Here is a 12,105-nt window from a genome sequence, read left to right as displayed (position 1 = left end):
TATGAGTACATTATTATTTATATTTGAAAATAGTAATATTTGTATTATGTATTATTAAGTATATTTATTAATATAAAAATCTAATTGATATTTTGATAAAAATTATTTTAATTGTTTTAATAAAAGATTATAAGATTTTATTTTTAGTTTAAATAGTTAAATATTATAGAATTTTTATGTTAGTTTTTAAGATATTATAATGAAGAATTCTGTTTAATATTTATTCTTTCTGTTTAAAAAATATTGTAAATTAGAAAAAAATTATGAAAATAAAAAATTATCAAGTTTAAAAGTAAATTTTTAGAGTTTTTTCACTTAAGAAATAAGTTTTAAAATCGCAATTTTGAGTAATAATATAGATCTTATTATAAATTTATAAAACTTAGAGAATTTTGTTTTAAAGTGGGTATGTTGCTTATGGTAGAAGTTTGTAGTTGTATGAAGATAGAATGGATTTAGAAATTGTTTTGTTTTTCATTTTTTAATTTGTTGACCAAATTTAAGAAATATGTTAATTTTTTTGGGCAATTTTTTATATAATCTAAAATTATGATTTTTATACTTGAAAACATAGAATAGCGGAAAAATATATTGGTTAAATCTAAAAAATATTTTTTAGGGAAAATTTAAAGAAAAAATAAAAAAGAATACTGATAATATATAAAAAATAATGATATTTTAGGAATAGAAATGTTTTTTTGCTTCACTATATATACATTATTTATACTTGTAATTTAGCATAGTTTGGAGGTTTGATTTTTCTTCTTAAAGTTTTTACTATCCATGGTGGTATCAGTGAAACTGATATAATTACTATTGTTTTCCAGATGAAATCAGTAGTTTTTATATAATTTAGATCTATTTATGAAATAAGATGAAATAAATGAATTAGGATGTTTTTACCAAAATAATCACTAAGAAATGGTATAGATACAATATAGGCTGCTAAAGTAACTATTTCTGCTATAATCATGATTTTATGCCTAAACGTTATTAGTTAGGATTTAATATAAAGATTTTAAAAAACCATGTACACATTTCTATAATGACCATGATTAATTCGTTTAAAATTAATGCTGTAAATATTACTGTTACTATTGTTTTTATTTTATTTAATCCGATAAAAATACTAGATAATAACATAATAGAAATTCCTATTAAATTTAAATTTTGGAAAAAAAATATAATTTTAACCTTGGTATAAAGAAACAAAAACCCATATAAAAAAAGTTTTGTAATTGAGTGTTTTTCCTTTAGTAAGTTCTTTATATAGCTCTGGATATAGGAATGTTAGACATTCGTTAACGTCTCGATCAAGAACAAGGCTAAATACTGGAGCCATCGTATAAAGAGTTGCATATCCAACCATTAACCATCCCTATTAATAATTTAATTTTTTGGTATATATAAATATGTAATACTTTAAAAAGAACAATAGGAGTAAACCCTGATAGAATTGAATAATAAGCTTGACAGACACTAATTAGAAGACCACGGTGAATTACAAAACGAGTCAGTTTTGCTGAGCGTTTATAACTATTACGTCCATGCCAAACTAAGAAAAATATTAATATTTATAATAAAAATATTATATTGTAACCTAATAATTTAGTTAAATGATAGAATTGAGTAATTGAAAAATCTGCTGCTAAACTGGCTTGATGACCTTCTTTTCCTACAATTCCTATTCCTACATTTGCAGCTTGAATCATACTAACATCGTTTCCCCCATCACCTATACAACATACTCTACGATGTGTATAACTTTGAATAAGTTTAGCAATATCTGCTTTCTGTGTAGGTGTACATCGACAAGCTATTACTGATGGTAATTTTGTTGCTATAGATATAAACTCTATTTTATAAAAATCCATATATAGCTAAATTATATTAAATATGTAAAAAAAAATAAAAATGGTACTTGAAGAGATTCTCCATCTATAAGAAGGCATAAATCTTGTTTGTTTTTTAGGAACTCTAGTTGTTCTATAATATATTCTTTTGATTTAGCTAATACCTAATGAGTATTGATATACACTAATATTGGAATTACCTTTTATTATTGTGTGGATATATTGTCCTCTAGCTACAAATTTAGAATTGACTGCTACACATTTCGCGGTTTCTGCTTTATCTCCTGTAAGCATCCAAATTTTGATTCCTGCATTTCTTAAGAATTCTAATGAAGGTTTAACATCTTTCTGTAATCTATCTTCCACACCCGTTAAGCCCAAAAGCTCAAGATCACATTCCAAAGATTTTGAAATTACATCTGCAATAGCTTTGTCTCTATTATATAAGTCTAATATTGCTTGATTGTAGCTAAGTCTTTTAGAACTATGAAATTATAAAAATTAAGCAATTACTTTCTTACAAAAGCATCATATGATTCTTTGGTTAATTTTTTTCTTCCAATAACAAGTGTTCTTAGTCCTTCTCTAGCCATATTATTACACTCCTCATCCAACCAATCATTAGATGTAACAATTTTCTGCATAACTGTATCTGCACCTTTTTGAAAAAACCAAATATCTCCATTTTTATCTGAATTTTTTATTATTTGTACTATAATTCCCATTCTTTTAGATTTTGAAGTAAATGGAAAAATATGAAGAATTTTCATTTTTATAAGTTCATCAGTATGTTGATGACATAATTGAATAGTATGTCTGTCTCGTTGATGGAGAGTTAAACCCATACTGCTAGTCCACTCTACAATTGCTATTTCATCAGGAGACGATGACTGATATGAGACAGTATTCGTACTTAAGTCTGTAGTTGGTGTAACCTAAATGAATTTATATTTGCTAATTTTGTTTTTTTATATTTATTACATTATGGCATACAGATAATGCAAAAACTATGTCTCTAATTTTATTTCCTATTTCTTTTTTAACTTTTTGAGTTATATATTGCGTATTTGAATAGCTATTTTTATATTCTCCTCGAACATATGCTGCTACTTCTGACATTGCTTCGCTTGTATATCCTAATGTGCCAATATGAAGTTTTTTCATTTTCATGTCTAAGATTATTTAACTTTTCAGAAAATAGTTATTTAATGTAATAGCACCATTTTGGGTAAGAGTTCCTGTTTTGTCTGTTAAAAGATATTCTATTCGACCCAAGTCTTCAGGAATTGTACTAGTTCTTACAATAGTTCCTTTTAACTCGGAATCATGTTCTATTTGATAAGCATAAACTGATTTTCCCAAATCTAAGTTAACTCTTAAACTGATAAGATTTAATTACTTGTAGAAGTAAATTGTATTTATTTACCTAATTGGTATGATACTGGAAAAAAGAATAAGAAATTTAAATAACGATATATACCATTCTTCTTCAGAGTCATTAAGTAAAACTAAGATGAAACTTAGCATAAATGTTAAAGTACAAAGAATCTTTTGTGAATTAATTAGAATAAAAAAAGAAATAATATACTTTTGTAAGACTATTAATTTCTGATTCTAGTAAGCCTGTTTTAGTTCCTGCTCTTGATGTATTCATAGCTTGCCTCGTTTCTGGACCTGTATAAACTACTAAACCTATTATAGGACCATCCGATGCTAAGACTGTATTTGCCCATAACATGTTATCTACAGTTAATGGATAATTGTGTATATTTTTTGATAATTCTATTGATAATGTTCCAAAAAACATATGAATAGATTTTATAGGAGGGCCAGCATAAACAGTAGCATTCAAAGAAAATAAAGATTCGCTTGATGAAAAGGGTTGTGTAGCTGCTGGTGCAATTCTAATGCTTGTTAAATATGTTAAATATAAAAGGATTTTTTAGTAGGACCTTAATTTCCAATCCGTTTCACCATCTAATTGATCTGTTTTAATAAAACATTCACCATTTGGATTATTTGTGTGAAGTAATAAAATGTCTGAAGGAATACGTTTATTTTTTTGTATTATAATTAAATTTCCTACTTTTAAATCACGACTTTTCTTAGGAGAATCATTATCTAGAACTGTGTATGATTCTGAATTTGCTTCATTATCCCTTTTTCTCCTAGCTAAATCATCAAATAGTTCTTTCCCCATGGTTATAGAAATAACAAAAATTAATGGAGCAATATATGTAGATAAGTATCCTATACGTAATGGTATAATAAATTGAGAAAGTGCTACAAGAAGAAAATATAAATTTAAAAAATGTTTAAACTTGAAAATTAATAGGATATTGGTTATAAATTAGGGTACCTGTTCATATAAAAATACCGGAATAAATGTGAAAATATTGTATTTTGCATTAGAAATAACATTAGATGGGTAATTATGTGATGTTTTAGATGCATTTAAATCTGATTACAATTTAGTTTTTTTGAAAAAAAAAATAATAATAATTTATACTAGAAATAATGGGTATTCTTCTGCAAGGCTCATTAGTAAAATTTTGTTGTCCAGATTTTGTAAGATCAATAGAAAATGGTGTATGAGTTAAAACATCAAAAGACTGAATGTCCTAAAAAACATGAAATTAATAGAGAAACTAAATTAAAAATTATACTTTGTTTTCTATAAGAGGTATTTCATCATTGTTGTCTTCTGTTATTTCAAGCTGAGAATATATACTATAAGATTCACTATCTACTGAAGTTTGATTTTGTTCTGTTGTATTAATTTTCATTGATTGTAATGGGATAGAAAAGTTGTTTTTGGGTATATGTGTATGCATATATATTAAAATATTTTATTTTTATTATTTTTTTTTTTGATAATTTCATTAGAATTTTATAATTTTATAAAGTTTGTAAAAATTTTAAAATGAGTTTTGTAGATGAGAGAAAAATTAATGCGGAATAATAGAAAATTCTGCATAGATATTATTAAAGAAAATGCTTAGTATTTTGAAATTTTTTTTATTGTTTTTTCTTTTTTAAAGGGATAGTAAAAATTTTAGATTATAAAATTAGAGAAATATTATTTAATAAATTTCCAAAATATAGAATTTAATTTATTTTGATCCCTATTTACTGTGTTTATGTTAATATCGTGTGTATAAAAATTAAATATAATGACTTTGTTTTTTGACTGTTAACAAAGATGACAAGACATTTGATATACATGTATATTCACGGTAAGACTTTCAATGTTTGTTAATGTTAGACATAAATGCTTGAATTTGTATTTAACATGTATACAGCATTTATGGTGTTAGATTCATTATATTAACGTATTTATCTTTAGTATTCTTGGTTTTTGTTTTTCTACTAAATAACTTCCCTTGTGCATTCCCAATAGTCGAAGAATGTTTTGATGCCATTTCAAGTAAATCATCAAGTGTATTTCCATCTAATACTATTGGCTTATTTGTTGATTTAACTGAAAGTTGATTTTTTGTCGAATCGATTTGAGATATAGAAATAGAAGATAATTTATTAGGCATTTCTTCATAGTATTGTGATTCTTTAATCACTGGTTCTTTAGAATGAGATGATTCTGTTTTTTTTGGTGGAGGTGGCAATATATTTTGTTCGAAAGTTGATAGGTTATCCTATATCTTTTATTATCAAAAATATTAAGATTTTTATTTACTTTTTTGTTGATCCATTTTTTAAGTTTTACATCGTAAACAAATGAATTATCTTCTCCTAATTTTGCTTTATATACTTTTTTTTCTTTAGATTGCTCTTTCTTTCCCCACCATTTACTAAACCAACTAGAATTTATATTTTTGTTTTCTGTAATTTTAAATATATTTTTATAAATTAATAGTTTTTGTACCTTCATCTTTTTTTGAAGATTGTGATTCAACTTTAAGGCTATCTAAATTTTGTGGTTTATGATTAGATCTGGAGGAATCTTGTGACTCAAATTTAGTATCAAAAAAGTCTTGAGATACGGATTTAGCATTATAAGATTGATTAGTCAACGTATCCATAGATTCTATGTAATCAGAATTATCACCTTTTTGCTGTTTTAATTCGTTATTTTCTTTAATAATGCTTTGTCTTTCTAGAATAACTTCTGAATCGTTTTCTAGTGTAATGGCTTTTTTATAATATTGATCGCTATCGGAGCTATTGTCTTGAGAAGTTCTATCAAATGCTTGTATTGATTGATGATAAGTCAAATTATTGTAATTTTTATTTTTTAGTATGATATCATGATCTTGAGAATTAGTTGTAAATAAATTAGGAGAAATTTTATAGTTATTTTGGTCTGTTTTTATTAGTTTTTCTTGATGATTTTGTTGATGAATATTTTCATCTTGCATAAGAAAAGGAGTGGCTATATATGTATTTAGTACTTTAAAATTTGCTTGTGAGTGAATTCTAGAAAGTGATGCTTTTTCAGCAAGACGTACAAAAGGTTTTGAATCATTATTTGAATTTTTTTGAGATTCAATAGAACCTGTTTCACCTGCAACAAATTTACTTAATTTATTTTCAATTGATCCCCAAAAACTGTCTAATTTAGGTTTTGTCATTTTTTTTCCAAACCATGATGATAATGAATCAAGAGATTCACATGTTAAAAATCGAGATGAAAATTCTTGAAATTGCTGAATAAAAAATGGATGAAAGAATGCTGAGCTTTTAGAATATTTTTTTATAATATCATTAATTGATTCGCAATATCTATACAAATTAATAAAGCTATAAAAAAATATTATATTAACTTTTGTGCTTCTGATATATATCCGAAATCTGTTAATACAGCTGTATAATAAAATTTGTATGCTTGTAGATGAACATATCCATAAAAAGGTGATTGAGATCTAAGAGCTGTACAAAGTTCTAAAATTTCGTTTAAAATTATATTATCTAAATCACAATAAAAGGATGAATTTTTCATATGGTCTTCTCCAATCAAAATAAGATCTGAATTAGGTATATCTGAGATAAAAAATGCATTATCTTTTCTTGCTAGTAAAAAACTATTTTTATATTAAAAATGAAATATTTAATATATATTCTATACCATATGTGTCCGGCAATTATGTTATTGTTCTTTATAAGTGATTTACCTAGGTTATATATAATAGTAAAATCTTTATCATTTGGGTTAGAAAGAATTATAGCTAATTTTTCTTTCCAATCATTTAAGTGATCTTGACAAGATTTATCTATTTTATTGATTTGAGTATTAATAATTTTATCAAAAAAAATAGAATTTTCTAATTAAGTTTTAACTATTTTTAATTTCAATATAATTGTAAGACTAACCTGTCTCTGAGTCACTTTCATATAATGTTTCGTAAAAGAATTTAAGACTTTGTAAATTTTTATTGTTAATATCAATTTCAGAATATATAAACTTTTTTACTACATATTTCCATGCTTCTCTATTCATAGAGCTAGATATTAAAAGAGCATGAGACCAGAGTTTTTTATCTAAACAAAATTGGAGAGCATTATCCTTAGCACCTTTTAAAAGATAGAGCTTGATTTGCTCTAAAGACTCTTGAGTAACGATATATGATGATATTTCCCGAACATTTTCATTTATATTAGAACTGTGATTTGCAAAGTCTGCTGTAATTGTAAATTCGTGTTCTTTTTTGTTGAGAAGTTGTAATTCTGGATACAATAAGTTTAATATTAAATGAATAGTTTCCCTAAATTTTTTTTAGACGGAAATATGAAAACTTAATGCTTACATTTGATTTGGAGAATTACTATTGTCTAGCAATACATATATTATTTTCCATAAAAGTATTTTTTCATTTAAAAAACTTTGTTCGTAATTTTCAATATGTTCTAACAATTGAATTTTTTCTTTCATCCACTTAATAGCTTCTTTTTTATAGGTCTTATTAGTACTTTTGGAAGTTGAAAACAATGGCCCTGGTGGCATTAGTTGTAATAATTCAGACTTTTCGACATATGATCTAATATTTGAAATTTTTAATGTTCCAAAGGTATTTGATGAATTAAAATGCATATACTCTGTATTGTTAGAAACATTTATTTTGTTTGGAAATATTGTTATAATTTTCCCGCCAAATCCCCATACTAATATAGGATGATTAGTATTTTTGAAGTCATTTTTATGATAAGCAGTTTCAGATTTTTCTTGAAAATTATATATTTTAGAGTTTTCATTTCCATTTGATAAAGAATTGTTAATATAAATATCAGACGCTAGGTGAGATGGTAATCCAAATGATGAATATTCATTTGATATCATTAATGTATCATACTGTTTTTCTGACTGTGAATATGAATTATTTGTATCTGAAGAAAAATCTAAAGTGGGTGATAGATTCTGTTTTATAGATGGAGAATATGGTTCGTATTTAGAAGTAAATGGATAACTTTGCTGATGTTCTAGAGATTTTTTATTATTTGGATCCCATATATCTTCATTGTTGGATATATTTCTTTTTGAATTATATGGTACTGAAGAATATTGAGAATATAAATTAGTTCTGTTTATTACTTTGGTTTCTGGATCAATAATATCATTTGATTTAAGTGTATTTTTTTGAATACGTGATTTTTCATATATGTCCTGTGTTTTTTTACTATTTAATGAAAAATAATTTAAATTTATTTCCTGTATATTGGTTTCTGGATTATTGATACTAGGTGGCATATTTGACAATAAAAAGTTACTTTCTGGGATATTGGGAATGTTTTGATTGTTTTCAGAATAAGTTTGATCAATTTCTTTAAGGTTTTGCTGATTGATTGTGAAAAAATGTGTGTTCGGATATTCTGTTCTTGTATTTGAATTTTGAATATGTGCTATGTGCAAAGTTTTATGAATATTTTGTGCTTGGATTTTTGAATTTCCGGATAACTCTAAGGGAAAGTCTTGAAACATTTTGTTTTTTTCTTCTGTTTTTTCTTCATAAGTTTTAAATGTTTGTTGTATAGAAGGCATATTAATATTAAGAATAGGCGTATTGATTGGTGTATGTTCTTGAAATTTTTTTTGATTAATAGTACTTTTTGAAGCTGTATCATTATGAAACATTATAGGATTATCAGAAATATTTTTATTTATTGATATATTTTGCATAAGATTATAAAGTCTAGCATTTGGCTCCTATATCTGTAAGTCTAAATTTATCAGATATACTTTATAAGTATTTACATTGATATTTGTTTCCGGATGATTTAAAGAGTAATTATGCTTTTGTATTTCACTATATTTGTTAGAAATTGGATTTATTGGATGTTTAAATTTATGTATAATTTGCATAGGAAGGTCATAGGGAGATAAATATCCTCCTTTAGCCGAGATATAGGATTTTAGAGCTGTTTCATTTTGCTCTAGATTTGCTGTTGAAAAATAACTTTCGGTTGGTATCTGAGATGATAAAAATTGACTAGGTGCATCTTTTAATTTATTTATATCTAGAATATTTGTTTGAAGGCCTATATTATATGAACATGTCTAAGTATTGTTAGTATATATATGAAATTGATGGTTATGTGAAACATTATTAGGTTTCTCAAATGAGGTTTCATTTGATTTAGGATTATCTAAATAAAATGATGATGCGTTTGAGATTTGATTAAAACAATCTTCTGTATTATTTTTTAATAAAGAATTTATTTCCTTATTTGATATCGCTGTTTTTAGACCTGATCCATTTTTAATGTTATTTATGTATGAATTGGTATGATTTTTAATATGTGGAATTTCATCTGGTAAAAAATCTGTATCTTCACCAATTGTTTTCCAAATATCATTATAATTAGTTTGATTAGAAATGATATCATTTTCAATGATATTTCTGTGACTCTTCGAATTTTTATCTGGTATGATTGTATCAGAAATATCTTTGAAAAAAGAAGACTCATCGCTATCTGTAGTTTGAAAAAGAGTAGAAGCGTGATCAAATTTTGTATGTAAATCTAATATAATATTGTTTTCTTTTTTGTTCACGGGCATATCTTTTTCTGTATGATTATTTTTAGAGTTAGATAGCTATTCATTAGATTTTTTGTTTTTTTTTTTTAAAGATAATTTACCTCTTCTATAAAAACTGTTTTTGATGATACATAATCCTCTTCAAATATATTTTTAGACAAATTTTCTTCGTTTTTGTTAAAATTTTCAATTGTACTTTTTTTTGAGAAATTTTGGTTTAGATTTATAGAGTTTGATTCTAAGTTAATTATTGACTGACGACTAGGCTCATATGTTTCTGAAACTGATATAGCACTTTCAGGGGTTCCTTGTTTTTCAGCTAAATTCATAGAAATATTCTCATAAATATTTGAGTTGATTTTGTTTATGTTGTTAGAAATAAAATCGTCTGATGCTTGCATTTCTAAATGATTTTGTGTTTCTTTGTTATGTTCATTTGAAAAAAAAATCGGTTTTCTATGAAAGTTATTATTATTATTTATATTTTTGATATAATTGATATCAAATGGGTTTAATTTTTCGAAGTGCTCATTTTCAGTTACTTGTTGATGTGGCATAAACTGTGGTAAGATTTTAGATTTTTCATGAATTTTTTTTTTGCTAGATTGTAAAGATATATTGTCTTTATTAAACTCTTTAGTTGATATATCTGTAACTTCTGAATATTCGCTATTCCATTGTATAAATTTGGTGTCTATCTATTTCTTTTATTATTATAATTAATAATTATTAAATGAAACAACCTTTTGTTTTGTATCAGAATACTGAGACGTATATGGATCTATCTGTTCTAGTTTATTTTTTTCGTCTTTAATATCTTTTTCCATATTATTATTTTTGTTGTTTTTTTATAACTTTGGAGTTTTTAATTTTTTAAAAAAACTTTTATGAAAATATTTATAACTTTGATTTATATAATATAATTAGAATATTTTTGTATGATTCCTTTTGTTTAAAATTTTTGATTAAAATAAATCAAATATGAAAATATTGGGAATTTTTATGTATTTATTAGTTTTTATAAGAAATAAAAAATATATGATAATTTCAGTACTTGTTTTGGAAATTGAGATTTGTATACTTGTTTATATAGTTTTTTGATTTTGAACGTTTTTTTTTAACAAAAATGATATTTAGAAATATTAAAGTTTAAAATTGAAATTAAATACATTTAATTGTAAATTATATAATTCTTGTATTTTATAATATAAAAAATGTATTTAATATATTATTATATATTATGATAGAGTCTATAATTAATATTTTCAAGAGAAATTTAAGTTCTGATATTGATTAAGAATTAGACTATTGTAATATTTAACTTTTTGGATAGATATGAATATCAGTTTTGTTCTATATTTTAAAAATGCTTTTTTGGCTTTTTAAAATAGTTATTATATTTTATTGTAGTTTTTTTTAATTATATTTTTAAATATTTTGATTTATCTGATTATATTTAATAGAATTTTATGAAAAATGTATTATTTTTATATAAATATCAGATATTTTAACTGGGATTGCTATGTAATATGTGAAAATATGATTTTTATAGGAAACTTGAATAATAATATATATTATGAATGAATTTTTTAATATCAAAATAATTTTAAAATATTATAAAAAATATGAATTTCATTATTTTTTATCTGGAAAATATTATATAACAAATTAATTATTTTAATAAAATTTCCACCAATGTTAATTATATGTAATTTATTGCAAATTGATTTCATAATTGAGGATTTTGAAATTATTTTTCTGAATGCAATAAATAAAAAATAATTTAATTTTTCAATATATATATAATGTAAAACATGAATTCTTATATGTTATTCTTTATGTTATAAACTATATAGTTTACTTATGTTGAAAAAAATATTCATATTTAATTTTTTAGATTACCATTTACGTTTAATCTGTAATATATTAGTATTAAATAAAATTATTCTGATTAAACTATTTTTTCTAAGCAGTTTTTGAATTTTTGGAATTCTGATACACATATATCTTTTTCTATATTATTTACATTTTTTATAATACATTTTCCATACATAATACCCTATAAATATTTAGATTTTTAGATTACATGACTTTGTTTACCAGAAAATTGCAAAATTTAGATGTTCTCATGAAATCTTGAATTCTTTGATTATTTTTTTTCATGAAAATTTTGATATAAAACTTTATAATACTTTTTGCATGAGATTAATTCAAAATGCGGTAAAAAAATAACGTTAAATTAAATGCATTAAAATTTGAAGAAAT

At 23.8% G+C, this 12,105-nt stretch overlaps 3 protein-coding genes across 3 annotated transcripts; all 3 read right to left on the bottom strand.

Moving 5' to 3' along the window:
• Positions 1-721: 721 nt before the first annotated feature.
• Positions 722-4,639, bottom strand: T551_03420 (uncharacterized protein; the record flags this gene model as incomplete). Its single annotated transcript, XM_018375683.1, has 17 exons — positions 722-858; positions 904-983; positions 1,028-1,154; positions 1,195-1,378; positions 1,422-1,555; positions 1,601-1,880; positions 1,922-2,010; positions 2,054-2,322; positions 2,367-2,788; positions 2,835-3,025; positions 3,074-3,234; positions 3,280-3,401; positions 3,442-3,757; positions 3,806-4,173; positions 4,213-4,313; positions 4,363-4,474; positions 4,520-4,639. The coding sequence occupies 17 exons, from the start codon at positions 4,637-4,639 to the stop codon at positions 722-724; spliced, it is 3,213 nt and encodes a 1,070-aa protein (XP_018228032.1).
• Positions 4,640-5,158: 519 nt separating this feature from the next.
• On the bottom strand, positions 5,159-10,667 carry T551_03419 (uncharacterized protein; the record flags this gene model as incomplete). Its single annotated transcript, XM_018375682.1, has 11 exons — positions 5,159-5,506; positions 5,548-5,693; positions 5,737-6,593; positions 6,635-6,892; positions 6,937-7,132; positions 7,182-7,573; positions 7,616-9,009; positions 9,058-9,360; positions 9,406-9,897; positions 9,942-10,538; positions 10,584-10,667. 11 exons carry the CDS (start codon positions 10,665-10,667, stop codon positions 5,159-5,161), a joined length of 5,067 nt encoding a protein of 1,688 aa, XP_018228031.1.
• A 1,090-nt stretch (positions 10,668-11,757) lies between these two features.
• Positions 11,758-12,003, bottom strand: T551_03418 (uncharacterized protein; the record flags this gene model as incomplete). The annotated part of the gene is made up of 2 exons (XM_018375681.1): positions 11,758-11,899; positions 11,941-12,003. 2 exons carry the CDS (start codon positions 12,001-12,003, stop codon positions 11,792-11,794), a joined length of 171 nt encoding a protein of 56 aa, XP_018228030.1. The 3' UTR covers positions 11,758-11,791.
• Positions 12,004-12,105: the final 102 nt, after the last annotated feature.

This window comes from Pneumocystis jirovecii (genome assembly GCF_001477535.1).
Source record: "Pneumocystis jirovecii RU7 chromosome Unknown supercont1.17, whole genome shotgun sequence".
NCBI lineage: Eukaryota > Fungi > Ascomycota > Pneumocystomycetes > Pneumocystales > Pneumocystaceae > Pneumocystis > Pneumocystis jirovecii.
Note: the sequence above shows the minus strand (reverse complement) of the source record. Positions and strands in the feature narration are given on the sequence as shown.